This window comes from Lithobates pipiens, unplaced genomic scaffold (genome assembly GCF_037356315.1).
Source record: "Lithobates pipiens isolate NorthernLeopardFrog02 unplaced genomic scaffold, aLitPip1_a1.2 Scaffold_8, whole genome shotgun sequence".
In the NCBI taxonomy this organism is placed as follows: Eukaryota; Metazoa; Chordata; class Amphibia; order Anura; family Ranidae; genus Lithobates; species Lithobates pipiens.
The window spans coordinates 136,700,668-136,723,979 of record NW_027507903.1 but is presented as its reverse complement, the minus strand read 5'-3'; the positions used below and the strand labels follow the sequence as shown (position 1 = coordinate 136,723,979).

General features: G+C 41.5%; 1 protein-coding gene across 1 annotated transcript in view; it reads right to left on the bottom strand.

The window, feature by feature from the left end:
- Positions 1 to 23,312, bottom strand: part of SMO (smoothened, frizzled class receptor) — a 71,425-nt gene that overhangs the window by 16,006 nt on the left and 32,107 nt on the right. Inside the window, exons 5-10 of the mRNA XM_077472754.1 lie at positions 18,385 to 18,604; positions 15,899 to 16,022; positions 10,348 to 10,440; positions 6,704 to 6,812; positions 2,287 to 2,472; positions 371 to 519 (exon numbers count right to left, since the gene is read on the bottom strand). Of these exons, the coding sequence (XP_077328880.1) occupies positions 371 to 519; positions 2,287 to 2,472; positions 6,704 to 6,812; positions 10,348 to 10,440; positions 15,899 to 16,022; positions 18,385 to 18,604 (881 nt within the window). The remainder of the gene's footprint in view (positions 1 to 370; positions 520 to 2,286; positions 2,473 to 6,703; positions 6,813 to 10,347; positions 10,441 to 15,898; positions 16,023 to 18,384; positions 18,605 to 23,312) is intronic.

The window sequence follows — 23,312 nt, the reverse complement described above, 5'->3', positions numbered from 1 at the left end:
AAGAAGGCAGACTACGAGGGTCCCCCTAGCAACAGGCATTTAGAGGTGAGTACATTTTTTTTTTAAGAATTTTAAACAATTTTTTATTTTTTGGTGGCAATCACTTTAAGCATACATTTTGAGGGCTCTTTATAAGGGCTCAGTTAGCGGTGTATGGAAATTTTGGTGAGCTTTATTTTAATGCATTTCAATGACCAGTTCAATGTTTTCCAGTGTGCCAGTCAGTTTTTATAATTATTGATTTTATAGAACAGGGATGTGCCTTGGTGTGGCTATTGGATCTGAAGTCTGACTTGAGGACTTACTATATTTTTCCTATGCATGATTTTATTAAAACACAATGACAGTTGGCAATTCTTTTTATACATACCAACTGGTCCTTCATGCGAAACTGTATGGAGACTGAAGGACAGTTCCTTTTCAGGATTATTAAGCAACTCTTTCCTCTTGGAAAATGCCTTTGCAATCATTTTACTTTTCTTGATTCTTTTTGGTTCATCATCACTGCGACCTAAAATTCTGTTCAATATAGGCATAAAATAAAATACTGATGAAGTTACAGTATAGTATATACTTCTTAACCAAATAAAAGCCAATATAATCTTTAAAAAGCAAACTCCTGCCAACACTTGGTTATAGCGCTGTTAAAGAGGAGTTTCCATAAAAAAAAAAAAAAAAAAAAAAAAAAAAAATTAAAAGGCAGCAGCTACAAACACTGCAGCTGCTGACTTTTAATAATCGGACACTTACCTGTTTCAGGGTCCAGCGATGCGGGAGATCGAAGCCCTGCTCATTCCCCCACCCCCCCCCCCTGCTCGGCGACGCCGGCATTGTAACTGTGGGCACCCGGCTGTGGCTTCACAGCCGGGCACCCACTGCGCATTCGCAAGCGGTGCCGTGCGCCGTGATTGTCCGCGCAATCATCTGGGACACGTGACAGTTCCCAGATGACTGACGGGAGGGGCCAGAGCTGAGCCCTTCCTGCCCTGAGAGGAAGTGATGTCACCAGCCCAGGCACTGAAGAAGGCAGACTACGAAGGATCCCCTAGCAACAGGCATTTAGAGGGGAGTTAAAAAAAAAAAAAATTCCAAATGTTTTATTTTTTTATTTTTCTAGGAATTTTAATGATTTTTTTTTGTGTGCAACACCACTTTAAGTGAAAAACTACATTCCTGTATCTGCTTTTTTGTTTTCAGATACATAATTTGGTGGAAATTTAATAAATCATACAGCTTTTAGCATCTATCCAATATTTAAGCCTGTCATAGAAAATCTAGTGTTTTGATGATCCTGGACAGTTCAGCACCCATTAGACTCAGGATAGATCCATCTAATAATAAATAGACCATCCACGTCTTTGGTTCCTTTGAGTAGGAGAAGCTACTCACAGTCAATGTAACAATCCAGCGATTGTTCTCTCCCTTCTCTGCCATTGGCTCCCACTGCCATGAATCACAGGCAGTGTGGGGAAGGGGCTGAGCCGCATTCTGTGTGTCAATGGACATACAAAGCATGGCCCGGGACTGAGACCACATGAGTGCCCCCATAGCAAGTGGCTTGCTATGGTGGACACTCAGCAGGAGAGAGGTGCCAGGAGCATCAGTGGGGGACCCGAGAAGAGAAGGATCAGGGCTTCAGGTAAGTATGACATGTTTGTTACTTTAGAAGAAAAATATGGGTTTACGTTCCCTTGAAATCTGAAGGTATGTGATAGAGCTGCCTTCTCTGAATGGGTTATGTTAGTCTAACATTTTATTTTCTTGTATGCTCAGTTTTAAGTCCCACAATGCACTGCTCTAGTAGCAGTTGCAAGATAAAGCTTGTAAAGAATGGTCGAAGAATGTGATCAAACGGTTTGCTGACCACAGAGAAAACGTGTTAACGAACATCTGTCTGTAGTTTATTTTAAAACACAGGTTCCTAAGTGACAGAGATTATTTTTTATGTGCAAAAAATAGTACATTTGGAAATATAGCCGTGACAACAACAAAAAAAGAAATCTATTAAAATTGATGAAAAATGTAGAGTGATTGTGTTGGACCAAACTGAAAACTGAACTGAAAACTCACACAAAAGGTGATTATACCCTTTAATAAAAGGACTGTATTTATTTTCTCCAAACTTTCACCGTTCAGCTATCAATTTCATGGGTCTTCAACCTGCTTTGATTATTTACTGCGAGCCAACAAATTATTTTCATATTAAACCTACATGGATAATCATGGCCATTGCTGCTGTAAAGATTTCTATTTTCAGACATGACAGGATGATTGCTGTTGTCTTACCTGCACCAGGCTCTCTTCCAGATGATAATGGTTGCTTTGGTCCAAACCCATGTACTCATGACTATGCCAGTGCCAAACATGGCAAAGAGGTTAATCTTTTCTACCAGGAGACTGGGCCTGTTCTTTATTTCACATTCTGGAATTGGCTTATTAGTTTGAGCTGCAATAGTCACATTGGCTTCGCACCTTAAGGACAACAAAAGTGAAAAGTACAAGATTTATAACCCACAGACCAGAAGGAAAAATCTACCACACACCGGTTCCTGTATCTCTCTGAGACTCTTACGTGGTAATCTCCCAAGATACCTCAAAAAGTTGTTTCACCCAACTGCTGTAGTCATTAGAAATCTTAGCAAATATACACGTGGCACCGGTACTGAAACAGATCCTATAGTACTGAAGTCCATGTGGCCAGTTGGCTGCTATGCAGCCTAAAAATAGTCTATTGATTCAGGGCCAGCCTTAGCAGGGAAGCAGAAGCGGTCTAATCTAAAGTGGTACAAATCTTAGCAATGGGGGGTTATTTACTAAAGGAAAATCCACTTTGCACTGCAAATGCACTTGGAAGTCCAGCCGCTGTAGATCCGAGGGGGACATGCAAGTAAAATAAAAAACAACATTTTAGCTTGCACATGATTGGATGATAAAATCAGCAGAGCTTCCCCTCATTTCAGATCTACCCCTTAGATTTAGAGTGACTGCATTTCCAAGTGCACTTGCAGTGCAAAGTGGATTTGCCTTTCGTAAATAACCCCCATGGTGTCACACTTTCCACAGCAATTCTCCTAATGTAGAGTAAACAAACGATAAAAGTATTCGCCACAAAACTATAGACTGGAGTAGGTCACTTTTTGTAAACCCCCGCTTTAAGGCTGGGTTCACAGCTCCGGATGCGGCTTGCAGCAGGGGTCTGGTGCGTACGTTTTCCGTTTCAGGGACAAATCAGGGCAAAATGTTTGCCTGAATTCGGCCTTTAAGCTAAGCCAAAGACACACAGGACCCCTGTGCACGTCGCTCCGCAGCCACAAAGGAACTGTCTCTATAGAGAGCCAGTCACACTCTGCGAACTGGATGCTGAGAAACCTGCATCCAGTTTGCATAGGTGTGAGCCCAGTCTTAAACTTACTTGTAAAAGAAACATGACATGATAAGTTTGTGCCAACAACAATAATCAATGCTGGCTTTTAGTATTAAAGTGATTGCAAATGATCACCTTATAAAACAACCTATTCAGTTTAAATTGAAATGAAAGGCAAAATATTTGTGTAGAGATATAAAAAAAAAGAAAACATGATAAATACCTTTTACATAGCTAGAGAAATGACCACAGTGTGCTCTCCTGCTTAGTGTGGTTAGTTTTTCATAGGAAAGCAAGGGGAATTGCAGGAACACGAGGGGTTTCACACAAAGGAAGCAACAGAAAGAGAACCCGATTCTTTCTCATACAAGTATGGTACAGCAGCCACATTTCAGGAATATGAAATGTTGGGGTAACAAACGCTTTAACTATGGATGTCATATTAGAAAATGATGCATATTACAAGAAACGATTTTGTTAATTACTGTTACCATGTTACAATAGCCTGAAACTGCTGCTGTGTTCCAACTGAACATATGCAAACAGCAAACTTATTGTACATGATAAGTAAGCAGAAACCAAGTACCAATCCCGAGCCTGGGATGTGTTACTGTACTACAAACCAACCAGCCACTTAATTTAACTTACTTTGTCTAGTCTAATGCCTGCTCCGCATTGTGTACAACCCTTGTGTACCCAGCACTCTAAATAGCTCCACATTGGATTCCCTGAGAAATATCAAGAGATGATTTACCCACCTTTGCCCACCTAACAATGAAAGATCACTTTTTGCTTGAGTTGATGTTAAAAGATCAAAGCAGTTGCATTCGGCACCAACGATGCACTGAAATTGCGGGCACCAAAAATGCCTGCGATTATGCCACGATTGTGCTGTTATTTTGCTGCGATTGTACTGTGTTTATGGTGTGTTTTTTTATAGGTCATGGGACTCACAAATACATCAAAAGCTAAACACGGTGCATGTTTGATGCATTCTTGCTGCGTTTTCAATGCATTTCAATGGGGAGGTGCATTTTTGGTGTGTTTTTTTAACTGCCCAAATATGCACCAAAAATGTAGCAAGCAGGGTTTTTAAAATTAACATCATGAATGAATATAAATTTATTGTCGGACATTATCGGTACCTTTTTGAAGCGGTGTTAAAAAGTGGAATATAATACAATTATTTATAAATAATAATATATATTTTTAAATATGTCAATTTCGGTTTTGGCCAAGTACATCTTGAATTTTTGAGTTTAGGCACCAGAATTTTCATTTTGAAGTACCACTGTTCAGCACTGAGTGCTTCCTGAAATTCTTCATGAAATAGCAGTATACTTCCTGACGTGACATACCTATGCACTCCTGTTTTATAGCTAATAATTGTATATCTACAGTATGAGAGCATGTTGCCTCTCTGATTCCTAGTCTCCAAGATTTTAGGGTGAAATGTGGTAATGTCTCTACTAGGGATGAGCTCCGGCGTGTTCGCATATGCCACGTGCAGAGCCCACCAGGAAGTCGGCAGTGCCCGATCTCTGCAGGCACGCATCGGAGCAATGTCTCACTGCCTGTGATTAGCGCAGCGCTGCGCCAACTTCCTCGCGGGCTCTGAATGTGGTGTATGCGAACACACCTGAGCTCATCCTTAGTCTCTACTATGAGGTAGCAAAGCTCTGTTCCTCTACCATGATGGTTGCCTCCACTCAGAGACAAAGAGTGGAACAAGGTATGGCTAGTAATGGTTGAATGCTATCATTCTTAGGTTCTCAGTGCTGAAACCTTATATACTATTAAAGACGTGTAAAGTATTTACCGGTAAGCTGTCAATGTAGGTCCACAATGTTGTTTCTGAAGCTTGAACAGGCTTTCTGAGTGTTAGCTAAAGCTGGATACACAATATACAATTTTCTTTAGATTTTCTCCTTTAGATTTACCAAAACCATATAAAATTAGGTCAAACCTAAACACTTTCAGTTTGTATACACTACATAGTTGAAGGTAAATCTAAAGGAAATCGAACAACAAAAGTTGTATAGTGTGTATCCAGCTTAAGTAGTAATACCACCCAGAAGTGTAACTTCCCTCCATTAACCCCCCTGACGGTATTCCCGAGTCTGGCTCGGGGTGGAATTTTCATACCAAAAGCGGTATCCCCGAGCCAGACTCGGGACCGCATCGCTGGATCCAGGAGGATGTTTACTTACCTTCTCTCTCAGATCCAGCGTTGTCTCCCCGCTGTACGAGCGAGCCGTGTCTCGCTCGATCTATCACATCGCCGATCTCCGTGCCCTGCGAGCGTTGCGACGCACGGGGACGGAGATCGGCGCCAAATTCAAAAAGTGAAACAAACAGTAAACATACAGTATAATGTAATCTTACAGATTACATTGCTGTATGTAAATATTTCACCTCCCCTTTGTCCCTAGTGGTCTGCCCAGTGTCCTGCATGCAGTTTTATGTAATAAAAACTGTTCTTTATGCCTGGAAACTGGAGATTGTCCATAGCAACCAAAACTGTCCTTTTACATCAAAAATGGTTTTAGACCAGCTAGAAAACAGCGATAATAAATTAGAATCACTTGCAGAATTGAGCGATAGCGATTTGTGGGGAGATCCGTCCTCAAATACTGAAAAGTAATGACAGTGACAATTCTGCAACTGAGCAAATTTCAGTGTTTTTGATTTGATTACATTATTGAATAATTTTTATTATTGTTATATTATTATTTGGTACAATTATTTATAATTATTTATTATATTATAATTTATGATTTCATTTTTCAAACTTTATTATACCCGGGATGTCTGCTAGACTCTGGTTTGGACAAATTTAAGTGAGTTATTCCTAAGAATTGCAAGACTACAATATAAAACGCCAAATTTTCATGCAAAATAATGGTACCGCTTTTAGCACCTAAAATCTGAAATAATCGTACCGCCAGGGAGGTTAACACACCCTCGCCAAAACATTTCAAACCACATCTTCCAATAGTCAATTTGCAACCACTTTTGGCCCTTCTGAATGCTATATAACTCTTAAATAAAAATAACTAATAGTCAGCCACAACATTCTCTATTGAATTGGAATATTACATCCCCAGTCCTATCTGCACGCAGTGTCCCATCCTTACCTCTGGTGATTACAATTCTCTGAGAAGAAGAGAATATAAAACACATCACTGAGCAAGGAAGATGTAAGTAGTCAGCAAGAATAATCCTTTTTTTTCTCTACCTTTAAAAACCATATGGCTGAACAATTCTTAGCAACCCATTTTCACAGAATAGATACCTTTAGAATATGAAGCAGGATATTGCCTGATCGGTAATACTCACAAGACATATTCACGGAAACTTCTCTCCCACTCTGCCTGGTTAAAGAAGTCATAGAAATGACAGGTGAAGGTGAGAAGTACAAATCCAAAGGCTAAGAATCCAAAAATTCCTGTATCAGAACAAAGCGCAAATTTATTTCAACAAAAAAAGCAAACAAACAGTCATATATTTAGTTTTATAGTCTAAAACTACACATATACAACAGTATATATTCAGATTTGATCACTAAGGCCGCGTACACACGGGCGGACTGTTCGCCCAACTAAGTTCGTCAAACAATCCGACAAACAGTCCGTTCAAAATTTGCATGAACGGACTTGACCACACACGATGAGCAGACAGTCCGCTGAAAGCGTGCGCGATGACGTGTACAGCACGTACGACGGGACTAGAAAAACTACGTCCTATACACTGCAATGCAACCTTCGGCCGTGTAAACCCTTTCTAAGCATGCGCCATACTTAGTCCGTCCAACTTGCCTACACACGAGCGGACTGTCCGCTGAAACCAAGTTTGGACGGACAAAACCAAGTTTGAACGGACTGTCTTACGGAAATTCCGTAAGACTTTGTTCGTCAGACTGTCCGCTGAAACAGTCCGCTGAAGCCCACACATGAGCGGATTGTCCGCTGAAACACTGTTCAGCGGACTAAGTTGGGCGAACAGTGTGTACGTGGCCTTAGGCTGGCCATACATTATACAATTTTCCTTTAGATTTACCAAAACCATATAATATGAGGTAAAACCTAAACACTTTTAAATTTGTAAGCAGTCAGGGAGGCCCTTGTACTACATAGTTTAAGGTAAATCTAAAGAAAATTTAACAAGAAAACTGTATAATGTGTGACCAGCTTAACCAATGTGCTTAATATCCTATTTCACGCTAAACATATATTTGTACCAGATTTTCCGGCATATAAGACGACCTTTTACACTTAAAAAAACTGGGCAAAAAGGAGGGGTCGTCTTATACGCCGGGTCAGCTGCTGGGATGCCTTCTGGATGTGCGGTAATACTGTATGTAGCTTCGGCTACATACAGTATATACCGCTGAGCCAATCCCAGTGAGCGATGTATTTAAATGAATACAGAGTCTGCTCGGATTGGAGTAACAATCTCTGCCAATCCGAGCAGGCTACACACAGTAGCCTACTCGGATTGGCTTTGAGAGTCAGAGAGGCGCGGGCTGATGATGTTACAGCCTCTGCCAATCCAAGCAGGCTTTGTATTCATTAATAGAATACATTGCTCTCCGTGATTGGCTTCAGCACCAGCAAGAAGGAAGAAGGAAATGGCTCCAGCAAGAACAAAGAAGAGGGATATGAAGCGTCGGAAGCCTCGGAATGGCGGGTCGTCTTAAACGGTGAGTACAGGCAAAGCATTTTAAAAACATGTACAATTAGGGGGTCGTCTTATATGCTGGGTCGTCTTATACACTGGCAAATACGGTATGCTAAAGTGATCTCTTCCAAATGTGTTTCATTCACACAAGTGCAACTTGTCATGCAACTTTGGACATTAAAGTTGCACTACAAGTCTCCTCCATGTTTTCCAATATTAATCATTCATATATGAGCAACTTAAAAGTTGCAGCAACTTTAAAGTAGTTCATGCACTACTTTGGTTCTACTTTTATGCAACTTGAGGGCCACAGACTTCAATGTTAATCCTCAGAAGTTGCATGAAAGTCGTACCTGAATGTTATACAATGTAACTTGTGTGCAACAATTGTTCATTATCACTGTTCAAAACCAAAGTCGTAACCAAGTTGCACCCATCCAAAGTTGCATCTAAGTTTGGAGTCGTACAAGTGTGAATGGAGCCTAATTGAGATTACATGCCATTAGGTTTGTGTAGCTCAGATACACAGCCAATATTGGCCACTAATTTCAGATGATTGAAGAGTGTGTCTGGCCACATGGATATTTCCCCAAGCTTTATTCCTTTAAAAGCACTGCATGTAAAGAAAAATATATGTGGATATGCCAGAAATCGATTCCACTGAAATTCCAAGCAGTATTATCAGCCCTGACAAGTTGTTCCTTCTGGACTACAGAAAGCCTTCAAACACATGCAAGGAAATTTACAGGCTCAAACTTACCAACCAGCGAATGACCAACCAAATTGACCTGTCTAACAATATGCCTTAAGAACAGGGGTTTAGTCTGCACACATTTGCAAATACATGTGTAAAAACTACAGGCCCCCGTCAAGGCAGCCTGTTTTCTGTAGTCCTGTAGTAACCCCGACTTCTGGGTCTCCACAATAGGAGCACATACATTTTTATGGATAAGTGAGGATAAGTGGCCTTGAAGGAGCCCACCCCTTCCTTAAGGTAGAGGGGTACACTGAACACCCAGCACATAGTACTATGGCAGCAAAGTGCGTTACCTGACCAATATAGATAAAATACAAACAAGTGGACACTGCCCCCACCTATAACTGGTCTATTGCAGCAAGGAGCACTGGAAGGGTGACGCATATCAAACACATATAAGGAGATTTCCAAGCTCAAACTTAACAACCAACCAACCAGTGACCAACCAAACTGACCTGTCTAACAATATGCGTTATGACAGGGCATGTAGTTTACACATGTATTTGCAAATTTGTGCAGATTAAGACCCCATACACACTATACAACTTTTGTTGTCCGATTTCCTTTAGATTGACCAAAACCATGTAGTACAAGGGCCTGCCTGATTGCATACAAATTGAAACTCAAATGGTTTTGGTAAATCTAAAGGAAAAAATCTAAAGAAAATGGTATAGTGTGTATTCAGCTTAAACCTCTGTTCTTAAAGAGTAAGTAAACCCTCCTATCGTTTTCAGCCAAGGAAGCTGACATCTTTGCCTCTGTTTAATCTACAGCTGCCATGATGCTGCACATGTGATCAGTTATGACACCAGCCTGTTTGACAGTTTTGGTTGAGCGCACAACCAATGGGAGTGTTACATTTCTGGCATGTGAAGAAAATCAAACCGTTTTATGGATGGGTTTACTTGCACTTTAACGCATATTGTTAGACAGGTCAATTCAGTTGGTCACTGGTTGGTTGGTTTGTTGGCAAGTTTGAGCTTGAAAATCTCCTTGTATTTGTTTCGACATGCATTGCCCTACCAGTGCTCCTTGCTGCAATAGACCAGTTATAGGTGGGGGGGCAGTGACTACTTGTTTCTACAGAATTCCTCCCCCTCTTAATTTCCATAAGATAGAGGAATCTGTTCTGTAGTCCAGCACAGGAGAAATGGGCAGTGATGACAACACTGCTTGATATTTCAGTTTACCATAACAAGCGTTGTCATCTTAAACAGGAAGTTAGGAGCTCAATGAATTTATGGCATGAGAAAAAGGCATTTTTCTGTACTTGCAGACAAAACATTGAGAAATGTGCACTGCAGAGATGTACAACATTTGTCTTTTTTATTTGTCTATATTATTACTTGTCTTTATTATAGGAATCTCCTGCATAGAGGCAAAGATTCGCACTGGAATTCTGCACAGATCTGGAACAAATGGACAAAGCACAAAAAGATTCAAGAAAGAATACACATGGCTCCTGTATTTGGACAATATTTGCTTATCCTGGAGCTTAGCTGTAAATTACTCAGTGATTGGAATAGGTGAATAGGAACTGACTTACCTAGCCGCAGCATGGTCTCATTAATTTTACTGGCTGCTTTCTCACTCAGAAGTCCAGGATGATTGCTTTTGATAGAAAATAACGTCATTACGCCTATAAGAAAAAAAAAAATGTAAAAAGAGAAAATTTTTTTTAAAACAAATTACACAATTTGAAAAAAAAAAAAGTGTTTAGGTAATTTGCATTTAGGATGTATTAAAATAATTATAATAATAACAACAACAACCATGTAACAATCCTAAAAGATGAGGCGTAGATTCAGTTATATTACTCAATCACCCAGGACCAATAGTACGTTTTCTATATTTTATGCTGTAAGGACATAATTCAGATTTTCCGCTTTATACACAAGCACAAGTGCTAAGGGTCATGAAATACCAGTGATATGGCAAGACTATGTAGAACTCTATCCAAGTCCTGGGAATCTGACAATTTTGTTTGGATTCGTATGTCTGGCAACATTTGATCCCATAGGGCAGTGATGGCGAACCTTGGCACCCCAGATGTTATGGAACTACATTTCCCATGATGCTCATGCTCTCTGCAGTGTAGTGGAGCATCATGGGAAATGTAGTTCCAAAACATCTGGGGTGCCAAGGTTCGCCATCACTGCCATAGGGGCTTCACAGCCTAAATTTGTTCTAGATAATGCAGCTACCAAGGCTTTTTTGTACCAATCAGATTTAGCAGTTGTGACAATTCTTTAAGAAGTGGCTTCATTAGACAGTTAGGAGTAAGTGTTTATTGTTGCACGGCCCTGCGTGGTCAGTTCATGGCGAATTCTATTGTAGTCGCCAAATATTATGCTTAAAGCTGTAAAACTCAATAAAAATAATAAAAAAAAAAAAAAAAGAAAAAAAAAGGAGGACCTGTAGTTGTTTTACATTTTTGTACACATATACACACACACATACATACATATATACACACATATACACACACACACACACACACACACACACACACACACACACACATATATATTTTCAAAATACATACAATGGATGTTTTATTCCAGGCAAGAAAATGGTATGTAATTATTCTACTAAAATATAATGTTATTTTTTTCATTAGTGGTATGTGGTTTATGGATTCATACGAAGCATCATTTTGTAATCACTTAAGGACATGGCTCAGGTCGCGTACACACGGGCGGATTGTCTGCCCAACTAAGTTCGTCAGACAATCCGACAGACAGTCCGTTCAACTTTTGAATGAACGGACTTGACCACACACGATGAACAGACAGTCCGCTGAAAACGTGCGCGATGACGTGTACAGCACGTACGACGGGACTAGAAAAACGACGTCCAATACACTGCAATGCAACCTTCGGCCGCGTAAACCCTTTCTGAGCATGCGCCATACTTAGTCCGTCCAACTTGCCTACACACGAGCGGACTGTCCGCTGAAACCAAGTTTGGACGGACAAAACCAAGTTTCAGCGGACAAAATTACGGAAATTCCGAAAGACAAAGCTCGTCGGACTGTCCGCTGAAAAAGTCCGCTGAAGCCCACACACGAGCGGATTGTCCGCTGAAACACGGTTCAGTGGACTAAGTTGGACAGACAATCCGCCCGTGTGTACGCGGCCTCATACTGTACATCCTAGATCTGTAAAGCACAGCTGCTGTCAGCGATTTAACCCCCTAAATAGCCCCTTGTTAATCTTACCTAGCCCTAATTAACGTCTTCTTCTCCCTGCCCTCAATAGCTCATTTTTCTGCTTGATTAAACATTATTTATATAGTATCTTAAAAAAACAGCTTTTGCTTATTTTTCTTATTTTTATCCACTTGCTGACAGCCTTTCACATATTTACTACAGCAGGTTGGCTCTATTGCGCGAAATCACGTACCTGTACATTTTCTCATGCGATAGCCACTGGGTGGCGCACGCACAACACCGGAGGTGCGATTGGACACAGGGGATGCCAATCAGTAGGTCCGACAGACCCCATGCCCACCGGCCACCCGCTATTGTTCCCGGGATTGGCAGAACGGTGATCTGCCTATGTAAACAAGGCAAATCGCCGTTCTGACAGGAAAGAAGACGGAAATCTTGTGTTCCTGCTAAGCAGGAACACAGATCTCTGTCTTCATCCAGTCAGAGCAACCCCCACACTTTTAGCAAGCACCCCCTAGGGCAGGGGTAGGCAACCTTGGCCCTTCAGCTGTGGTGAAGCTACAAATCTCATCATGCCTCTGCCTCCAGGAGTCAGGCCTGCGATTGTCAGGGTCTTGCAATGTCTTATGGGACTTGTAGTTTCAAAACAGCTGGAGGGCCGAGGTTGCCTACCCCTGCCTTAGGGACACACTTAACCCTTTGATCACCCCTGATGTTAAGTCCTTCTCTGCCAGTGTCATTAGTACAGTAACAGTGCATATTTTTAGCACTGATCACTGTATCTGGTCCCAAAAAAAGTGTCAAAAGTGTCAGTTGTCCAATTTGTCAATTTTGCCGCAATTTTGCAGTCCCACTAAAAATCACTGATCGCTGCCATTACTAGTAAAAAAAATAATAATTCCATAAAAATATCCCATCATCTGTAGACGCTATAACTTTTGCGCAAACCAATCTATATATACGCTTTGTGGGATTTTTTTTTTACCAAAAATATGTAACAGAATGCATATTGGCCTAAATTGTTGAATAAATTCGATTTTTCTTAAAAATATATACATATTCTTTTTAAGATTGTTGCTTTTTTTTTTATTTATAATCGCAAAAAATAAAAACCGCAGAGGTGATTAAATACCACCAAAAGAAAGCACTATTTGTGGGGAAAAAAAAGGACATCTATTTTATTTGGGCACAATGTTGCAAGACCGTGCAATTGTCAGTTAAAGTAACAGTGCCGTATCGCAAAAAATGCCCTGGTTATTAAGGGGGTAAAACCTTCCAGAGCTGAAGTGGTTAATTTTGTGTGTGCGCCTAAAAAAATAAAATAAATAAAAATAAAGCAAAATGTATAAACTGCCTTAATTCAAAGTAAAATCATTCATTTTACTTGCAGATTTTATTTAAAATCAGAAACACGTTACTGTCACGATTGACTGGATGCATATCACAGAAATAATTTCTCATTAAAATGTAGAGTAATTTATTCGCAAGCATTGATCCCACCTCCTCACTCATCCTCCAAAAAAAAAATATGTCTTAGTAAATGAGGTAAAGCTTCACTTTGCAAAGAGTACCCAATCAAATGCAAGTGAAGAAAAAACAGCAGCATTTTTGCTTATATCTTGTTAGATGATAGAAGGCAGCAGCATTTCTGATCATTTACTAAGCTCTGGAGCAACTGCTCTTTGCAAAGTGCACAGTCTATTTGCCTTTAGTAAATTAACCTCTGTCTCACCCTGCTCTTCACATTCTCAGTTGTTCTCTATTTTTTGTCACTGTGCGGAAAATCAGAGCAACTAGAGGCCGATCTGCTTTCAGTCTAAAGATTTACTGCTGCTTAGGGGCTCTGGGCTTTGGCAAAATGGCAGCCTCTGGCAAGAAGAAACAGGAGCAATTCTGGAGGCAATATAGAACATGCACTAGTTTTGGTAGCATAAATTATTAGTGTGGGATGTATGTTCTTTGCTAAAGAACATTCTTTTTTATTGTTATGGTAAAGTTCCACTTTAAGTGCAAGAATAAAAATTGCATACAATGTAGCTTACCAGTCCTTAACAACATCAATATCGGGCACTTATACCCACCTTCCTGTCTAGGCCAATTTTAAGCTTTCAGAGCTGTCACACTTTGAATGACAATTGCGCAGTCATGCAACCCTATACCCATATAAAATTTTTATAATTTTTTTTTTTTTTTTTTTTACACAAATTGGGCTTTCTTTTGGTGGTATTTAATCACCAATGGGTTTTTTATTTTTTGCTAAATAAACTAAAAAAGACTGAAAAAAAACCCTTTTCATAGTTTGTTAAAATTTTTTGCAAACAGGTAATTTTTCTCTTTCACAGATGTTCGCTGATGAGGCTGCACTGATGAGGAGGCACTGATAGGCGGCACTGATTGGCAGTACTGGTGGGATCTGTTGGGACACTGACACACGGTCATCAGCATGAGGATAGGAATGCAGATAACTGGCTTGTGTTTACATCCTGGTCAGCTGCGATTGGACACAGCTGATCACGTGGTAAAGAGCCACTAATTGACTCTTTATCTCGTACTGAGATCAGCTGTGTCAGTGATCGTAGAGAATGCTGCCTGGGCACTGCAGCGGAGCTTGATCTCGGGAGGACGTCATATGCCGCCCTCCCAGAACTGGCCTGCCATGCTGTAGTCATCATTCAGCTATAGAGCGGTTGGCAAAGAGTTGAACGTGGTGGCTGCACTAAATTTAATTTTTCAGGCTAAGGACATTTTTAGTAAGTTGAGAAAAAAAACAATTTTATCTTTCTTCTATAGACTACTAACCTCCCTATTCCCAATGTAATGAAGACGGAGAAAGAAAGACATGTTGAAATCCAGCTTGGGTGACAACCTTGGCTCTCTCAATAGATACAATGGGGAGGTACTCACCCAGGGACAGGAAGTGTGTTATCCACATGATTAGCAAGAGAAAATAAAGTAAGCTGCAATATATTAATTTTTGTTCTTGGACTTGGATAAACTTACAATAGCGGGTCCAGCTGCCTAACTGTGCATGACAAAATGGCTACCGTATATACTCGAGTATAGGCCGACCCGAATATAAGCCGAGGCCCCCAATTTACCCCAAAAAAACTGGGAAACTTATTGACTCGTGTATAAGCCGAGGGTGAGACATGCCTGTCCATCCCTGTGTGTCCGTCCATCCCTGTGTGTCCGTCCATCCCTGTGTGTGTGTCCATCCATCCCTGTGTGTGTGTCCATCCATCCCTGTGTGTGTGTCCATCCATCCCTGTGTGTGTGTCCATCCATCCCTGTGTGTGTGTCCATCCATCCCTGTGTGTGTGTCCATCCATGCCTGTGTGTGTGTCCATCCATCCCTGTGTGTGTGTCCATCCATGCCTGTGTGTGTGTCCATCCATCCCTGTGTGTGTGTCCGTGCAGCCTTGTGTGTCCAGCCTACCTGTGTCCCGAGCCTCCGTCCCGAGCCGAGCCTCCGTCCTTCTGCCATGCCAGGATCGCCGCTCTTCGTCGGCGCCTCGGCGGCCATTCCACTGTTCAAAAGCTGCGCCTCCGTCTGTGATAGGCGGAACACTCAATTTCCCAGCAGTCTGTGTTCCGCCTATCACGGACATCCTCTCATCCTCGTCCATAGTATGAGGATGAGTGGATGTCCGTGATAGACGGACCACTGACTGCTGGGAAATTGAGTGTTCCGCCTATCACAGACGGAGGCGCGGCTTTTGAATAGTAGAATGGCCGCCGTCTGTCTGCTCGACACGCTGATGACTCGAGTATAAGCCGAGGGGGGCACTTTCAGCCTCAAAAAAGAGGCTGAAAATCTCGGCTTATACTCGAGTATATACGGTATTATATGATTTTAAGTCTGACAGCTTTAATCTTTTTCCCGATCATTAAACATGACACCAATTCCTACATTTAATAATCTCACCTCTGATTAAAAAATAACCTCCAACAATTAGTACAATTCCAATTGGAGCCAAGACAAAGCCGGCTCTGTAGCGGTAGTTCTTGTATCCCACAAAGCAGATCCCACTCACAGAGTCTCCATCAACCTGTTGGAACACAACAAGCAACACATTAATCTTCCAATCAGAGTACTTTTATGAATGAAGGGCTATTCTGTCATGCTACTATAGCTTGTGTTTTTGCATTTCTATAATAAATATGATAAATATTATCATAAAAAATATCATGATTTGTTGTAGGGGTTAACGCCTTACTATCTAATAGACTAGTGCACATGACAAAAATATATTTACGTTTGATTATTTAAATAGTTGCAATGTATAAAGTATATCAGTACATGCATTTCACGCGGTATTGCTTCTTAGGCCTGGTTAAAACCTATGCCTTTTTTTGGTGCGTTTTGCATAAACACACTACACCTATACAGTTCTAAAAACTTTTTGCAGGTCTAGCTATGTAAAACATTATAAATAAGTGCCTATGCGGTTTAAAATTCAGTAATACACTGTCTCACCCTGTCTCTGTACAGCCTCAGATGCCCTGTAATCAGTGAGTCCCTAGAGGCAGATCTGCCGAGAGCCTCAAAAGTTACTGCTGCAGAGGGGAGGGGGTGAAACAGGAAAAACACAGACTGAGGAATTTAGGGAGAGAGAAAGGAAAAGAAGGGAAGGTGACAGGACAAACTCTGCTGCCAGGGAGACACAAAAAAAATGTAAACTTACAAGGATAGTGTCTTATTTTATCTCTCTGATATTCTCTCCTTTCTCCCTTAGCAGCAGAACCCTGTAAACTTCAGCAATGCAAAGCTTCTGTTAGCCTTCTCTTCTAGCTGAGCCAAGACATACAATCAATGCTTATATTGCACATGTTTTGTTTACAGGATGTGAAAAAATAGTTGAGACCAAGGAGGGGTGGGGGTTCCCACGGCTCTGGGCACCTACTAAAAAAAAAAAGCTTTTGGCAAGAAGAAACAGGAGCAATGCTGGAGGCAATTTACAGCACACACTAATTTTGGTAGCAGAGTTAAGTGTCATCTAGCTGTTATGGGTGAAGTTCCACTCCAACTTTAAACTGTAGGTTTTTAGCAACTTATATAAATCAAATTAGAGGGAATTAATATAACATGTTGTAAGCATCTTTGTTATATTTGTAATCCTCCCCTTGATCTCTGAACTAAACTCCTATCTTCAGCAGCAAGATGTTAAAGTAATACTAAAGCTTCATTTTTTATTTTTATTTTTCAAATTAACAAACATGTCATACTTACCTGCTCTGTACCGTGGCTTTGCACACAGCAGCCCTGATCCTCCATTTTTAGGGTCCCTTGCTGGTGCTCCTGGCTACTGCCCCTCGAGCAGTGCCCCCAGAGAAAGCTGCTTGCCCTGGGAGCACTGCTGCATGCTGGATCCCGAGCCGCTGCTCTATGCATCCAGAAGACATAGAGCCGCGGCTCCCCTCTCTCCTCATTGGCTCACTGGCTGTGATTGACAAACAGTAGGGAACTTTATACATGCTATTTTAAAACCATAATTTTTATAATGCAAGTTGCTGAAAAACGTGGTTTTATCCTCCATTCACACCTGTGCTTCTGTATTTTCATTTCTTTAGCAAGATTTTGTAGCGTATTGATGCTCATTTTTGATTAATTAGGTTCCATCTTTCTTGTATCTGGTTCCTGTGTGTCCTGTGTTGTGTTATGTACTTGTGCTATCTGAGCAGTCATCTCCACTATGCACAGAAAGAGGAGGAGAGAAGTCTGTATCCCATTCTGCATAAACATGGGCAATGTCCTCTAGGCTCTCTTATGCTTGCAACAATCCTTGTAATTGTTGCTGGGATCATACAACAATATTCTTGACCTTACCAGAAAAATTAGTTATTCAGTATCAAGCATGGTGTGGCCTACTTTCTCCATCTTTCTATGCAGACTCTTTAAGGAGATTATGCATAAACAAAACGCACAAAAAAATGCATTAAAACACATGTACATGCGTGTTTCACGTCCTTCTATTAAAATCTATGGGACTAAAAGCATGCTCTGACACACCATAAGACATGTCTGCACCTTTTTCCCAACTTGCATTGAAGTGCATTGCATAGGTGCGAAAGGGCTCTTAGGCAATAATGTGATTCCCATTGCAGCACATTGTTGCACAACAATTCGCACAGGTGTGAACGGGGACAAGAATAATGCACTTTTTTTTTTCATTCTGTGCAGAAGAGTACCACTTTTTTTCCTGATGATCTGAAGGTAAACTTTTATGTGTTCTGTAATACTAATGCCACATAATGTGACAGAGCGATTTAAGATACCTACTACTTCAAAGCTTAATTGAACAAGCTGAACTTAGAAGCTGATTGGCTACCATGCACAGCTGCACCAGAGTTTGCACTCTCCAGTTTTAGTAAATCAACACAATAGTGTGAATGTATACTAAGTCATGTTACCTGAGCCACTGCAAGGATGGCCACCGTGAGGACAAATGGAATAGACCACGTGACCAGGTGGAAGTACGAAGTCTTGCCGGAAAGGGGTTGGTGAGTGGTACCCAGGGCTTTAAAGGAGGTATGCCAAGCATATGTCAGCATAACAAACCAGATCACTCCTGACATCATGGAGTAGTAAACAATGATAAATATAATAACACATGAGAGAGTTTCATTTGATCTGAAAAAGCAAAAGAACAGAAAAATATCAACATTTACTGCCATATTTATTAATTACAAGTGCTTATATAGCACCGTCCATTTACACAGTGCTTTACACATATATATTGTACATTCACATTAGTCCCTGAACCCAAAGGGCTTACAATCTAAAGCCGCGTACACACGGGCGGACTGTATGGCCAACTTAGTCTGTCAGACAATCCGACGGACAGTCCGTCCTACTTTCGAATGAACGGACTTGACCACACACGATGCACAAACAGTCCGTTGAAAGCTTGCGCGATGACGTGTACAGCACGTACGACGGGACTAGAAATAGGACATCCAATACACAGCAATGCAACCTTCGGCCGTGTAAATCCTTTCTGAGCATGCGCCATACTTAGTCCGCCCAACTAGCCTACTCACGAGCGGATTGTCCGCTGAAACCAAAGTCTGACGGACAATATTACGGAAATTCCGAAATACTTAGTCCGCCAGACTGCACGCTGAAAAAGTCCGCTGAAGCCCACACACGAGCGGACTGTCCGCTGAAATGTGTTTCGACGGACTAAGTTGGACAGACAGTCCGCCCGTGTGTACGCGGCTTAAGGTCTCCAAATCACATCAATACACATACTAGGGGCAATTTAACTACCAATGTGTCTTTGGAATGTGGGAGGAAACCAAACACAGACCATGCAAACTTCAGGCAGGTAGTGCCGTGGTTGGGATGCGAACTGACATGCCTAGTGCTGCTAAGCGGGAGTGCTAACTACTTAGCCACTGTGCTGCCCCATATGACGTTCAAAGGGACCCTGAAAATTAGTTTTAAAACCGCTTCACCAGTTGTAATGATCAGAGAGGAGTTCGCCCTTATGGTCACCAGAAAAGGTATTTACTGGCTTCCTCTACAGGTAAGGGGACATAAAAAAAAAAAAAAAAAAAAAAACTTGCCGAGAAGCCTTTTCACAGGTTGGACTGGTATTTCCTACAGGAGACACTTACATTTGTGTGTATGCCAGACCCCATCCTGTCATGGAGATTGACCATCTATAATAATCCCACTGTGACAGTTTGGGTAAATGGCTACGACTCCAGCCCTTTCTCCATTTGGAATGGCACCAGACAGGGCTGCCCCCTGTCTCCTATGCTATTCATCTTCTCTCTGGAACCTTTCTTGCACCATGTATCAAAAAATTTACCAAGGCTCCATCTCAGGATGGCACTGTGGGGGTCCTAGTGCCAGAGCAGGGCCACATCCTATAAGTCAATTTTAACCACTTGCCGACCGACAGAATGGCACGGGCAGGCATATGGGCGTACATGTACGTCCCTGCCTTCCCGCGGGTGGGGGGCCCGATCGGGCCCCCCCCCCCCCCCGGTGCCAGCGGCGGTCGGTTTTCGTTCAGAAGCGATCCGGGATGAGGGGGCGGCCATTCATTCATGGCCACCCCCTCTCGATCGCTCCTGACGAATGGACGTGAGGCGTGACATCACTTCCTCTCCTGTAATGTAAACACAGGAGAGGAAGTGATGTAATCTCTCCTCCGTGTCGGTATTTTTCGTTCCGGCACCGAGGAGAGAGGATCGGTGAGTTGCACCAACACGACACTTCACAGTAGAACATGCCAGGCACACTCACACCCCCCCTTCACCCCCCCAATCACCCCTGCCCCCCCAGTCACAGTGACACCAATAGCATTTTTTTTTTGCATTGGTGTCATTTGTGACTGTAATAACTGTTAGGGCAGTTAGGGTTAGCCCCCTTTAGCTCTAGGGTACCCCCCTAACCCCCCTAATAAAGGTTTAACCCCGTGATCACCCCCCGTCGCCAGTGTCACTAAGGCTGGGTTCACATTGCAGCGGTTTATGAGAACGGATGTGATTCGCACCGCACTGCAGTGCAAATCACATCCGATCTCTGTGCGATTCGAGTTCAGCCATACAGATAGTATGGCTGAATTCGCGCCGCACATTCGCACGGGACCCTTTTTTTGGTCCGCAGCAGAATCGGATCGCATGGGTGTTCACACCATGCGATCCGAGTTTGCAGATCGCACTGCGATATGCGAACTGATCTGGGGGTGTCATTAACATTTCACTGACACTCCCAGCAGTTCGCATAGGGCAGTGTGAACTGCCGCCGGGAGGCATGCGATGCGGGAACCCGCCGCGGATTCGTGGCGTTCCCGCATCGCTCCAGTGTGAACCCAGCCTAATAAGCGATCGTTTTTCTGATCGCTGTATTAGTGTCACAGGTGACGCTAGTTAGGCAGGTAGGTATTTAGGTTCGCCGCAGCTTTTTATAGCGCCAGGGACCCCCATATACTACCGCATAAAGCCCCCTGATTGCCCCCTAGTTAACCCTTTCACCAGTGATCACCATATAACTGTTACAGGTGACGCTGGTTGGTTAGTTATTTTTTTATAGTTTCAGGGCACCCACCATTTATTACCTAGTCTCACTAGTGTACCCCTAAATTTAGGCGTGTCTACTTTCCAAAATGGGGTCATTTGGGGGGGGGTTTGTGCCATCTTGGCATTTTATGGCCTTCAAAACATTGGCATTTTATGGCCCTTAGAAAGCCTGAAGGCGGTGCTTGGTTTTCGGGGCCCCGTACGCGGCTAGGCTCCCAAAAAGTCCCACATATGTGGTATCCCCGTACTCAGGAGAAGCAGCAGAATTTATTTTGGGGTGTCATTTCACATATGCCCATGGCATGCATGAGCAATATATCATTTAGTGACAACTTTGTGAAAAAATAAAATAAAAATAAAAAGTTTGTAATTTTCCCGCAACTTGTGGCAAAATATAAAATATTCCATGGACTGAACATGCCTCTCAGCAAATAGCTTGGGGTGTCTACTTTCTAAAATGGGGTCATTTGTGGGGGTTTTGTGCCATCTTGGCATTTTATGGCCTTCAAAACTGTAATAGGTAGTGAGGAGTAAAGTCAAATATTTACGCCCTTAGAAAACCTGAAGGCGGTTCTTGGCTTTCGGGGCCCCGTACGCGGCTAGGCTCCCAAAAAGTCCCACATATGTGGTATCCCCATACTCAGGAGAAGCAGCAGAATTTATTTTGGGGTGTCATTTCACATATGCCCATAGCATGTGTGAGCAATATATCATTTAGTGACAACTTTGTGTTAAAAAAAAAAAAAAAAAAATTTTTTTGTCATTATTCAATTGCTTGAGGCAAAAAAATAAAAAATATTCAATGGGCTCAACATGCCACTTATCAATTTCCTTAGGGGGTCTACTTTCCAAAATGGGGTCATTTGGGGGGGTTTTGTACTGCCCTGCCATTTTAGCACCTCAAGAAATGAGATAGGCAGTCGTAAACTAAAAGCTGCGTAAATTCCAGAAAACGTACCTTAGTTTGTAGATGTGACAACTTTTGCGCAAACCAATAAATATACAGTTATTTACTTTTTTTTTTACCAAAGACATGTGGCTGAATACATTTTGGCCTAAATGTATGACTAAAATTGAGTTTATTGGATTTTTCTAATAACAAAAAGTAGAAAATATCATTTTTTTTCAAAATTTGCGGTCTTTTTACGTTTATATCGCAAAAAATAAAAATCGCAGAGGCAATCAAATACCATCAAAAGAAAGCTCTATTTGTGGGAAGAAAAGGACGCAAATTTTGTTTGGGTACAACATTGCATGACCAGTATTGCATGACCAGACCACGCGCAATTACCAGTTAAAGCAGCGCAGTGCCAAATTGTAAAAAGACCTCTGGTCATTGAACAGCAAAATGGTCCGGTCTGAAAGTGGTTAAATCAAGATAAAGTGCAGAAAAAATTGACTTTGTAGACACCAATTATAAAAAATTACATAATAGTTTATTAAACACATAATGGTACAAACAATCACATTTAAAAACTTTTTTGAAAAAAAAAAAATGCAAAACTGACTTTAGTTTATTTTTTAGTTGTTAAACTGACAGTCATTCCTGACATCTTTATATTCCTTACTTTAGGCTTTGTTGCTGATTGGTTACACTCTCTCAGTTTAACACTGTGTCTAATATTATATCAGGACCTGGGTCCTATTAAGACATACTCCATCATTATTTTCAAGGTAGGCTGACTGTTTACTTTTGGACTATGGGGATATCGTCTCTGTTTCTATGCATGCTTGCTTTGCTGATACTTAACCCTTTATTGGATGGATACCATTAGCGCTGATGGCGCACACCTGTCTGGGGTGTGTATATAGGGTGGTGTTCTCTGGCCCTATACTATGACATCCTTTCCCTGGTGAGGGTCTGTTTCCTGACCTTCCTATCAGCGCTATCTCAATATTCAGCTGTTAAAGGTTTGTACATCTTTTTTTATGAGAGTAACTCTCTTACTATTGCATGAGACTCTGAACACTATCCCCATACTCAGTGATTTTTTTCTGTCTTTTTTCTGATTTTTAGATATACTGAATTAATTTGTTATTTTTTCAATTTTTCTTGCATACTACATCAGGTTTGCAGGATTACAATGATGTATAATGTCATGCATTTTTTGTCTTAGAGAGATGTCAGTTTTGCATTTTTTTTATTGCAAAAAAAGTTTTTTAAAATGTGATTATGTGTATCATTATGTGTTTAATAAACGATTATGTAATTTTTTATAATTGGTGCCTACAAAGTCAATTTTTTCTGCACTTTATCTTGATTTAAAATGAACTTTCTTGCACCATGTCAGAGAGAATCAGTCCAT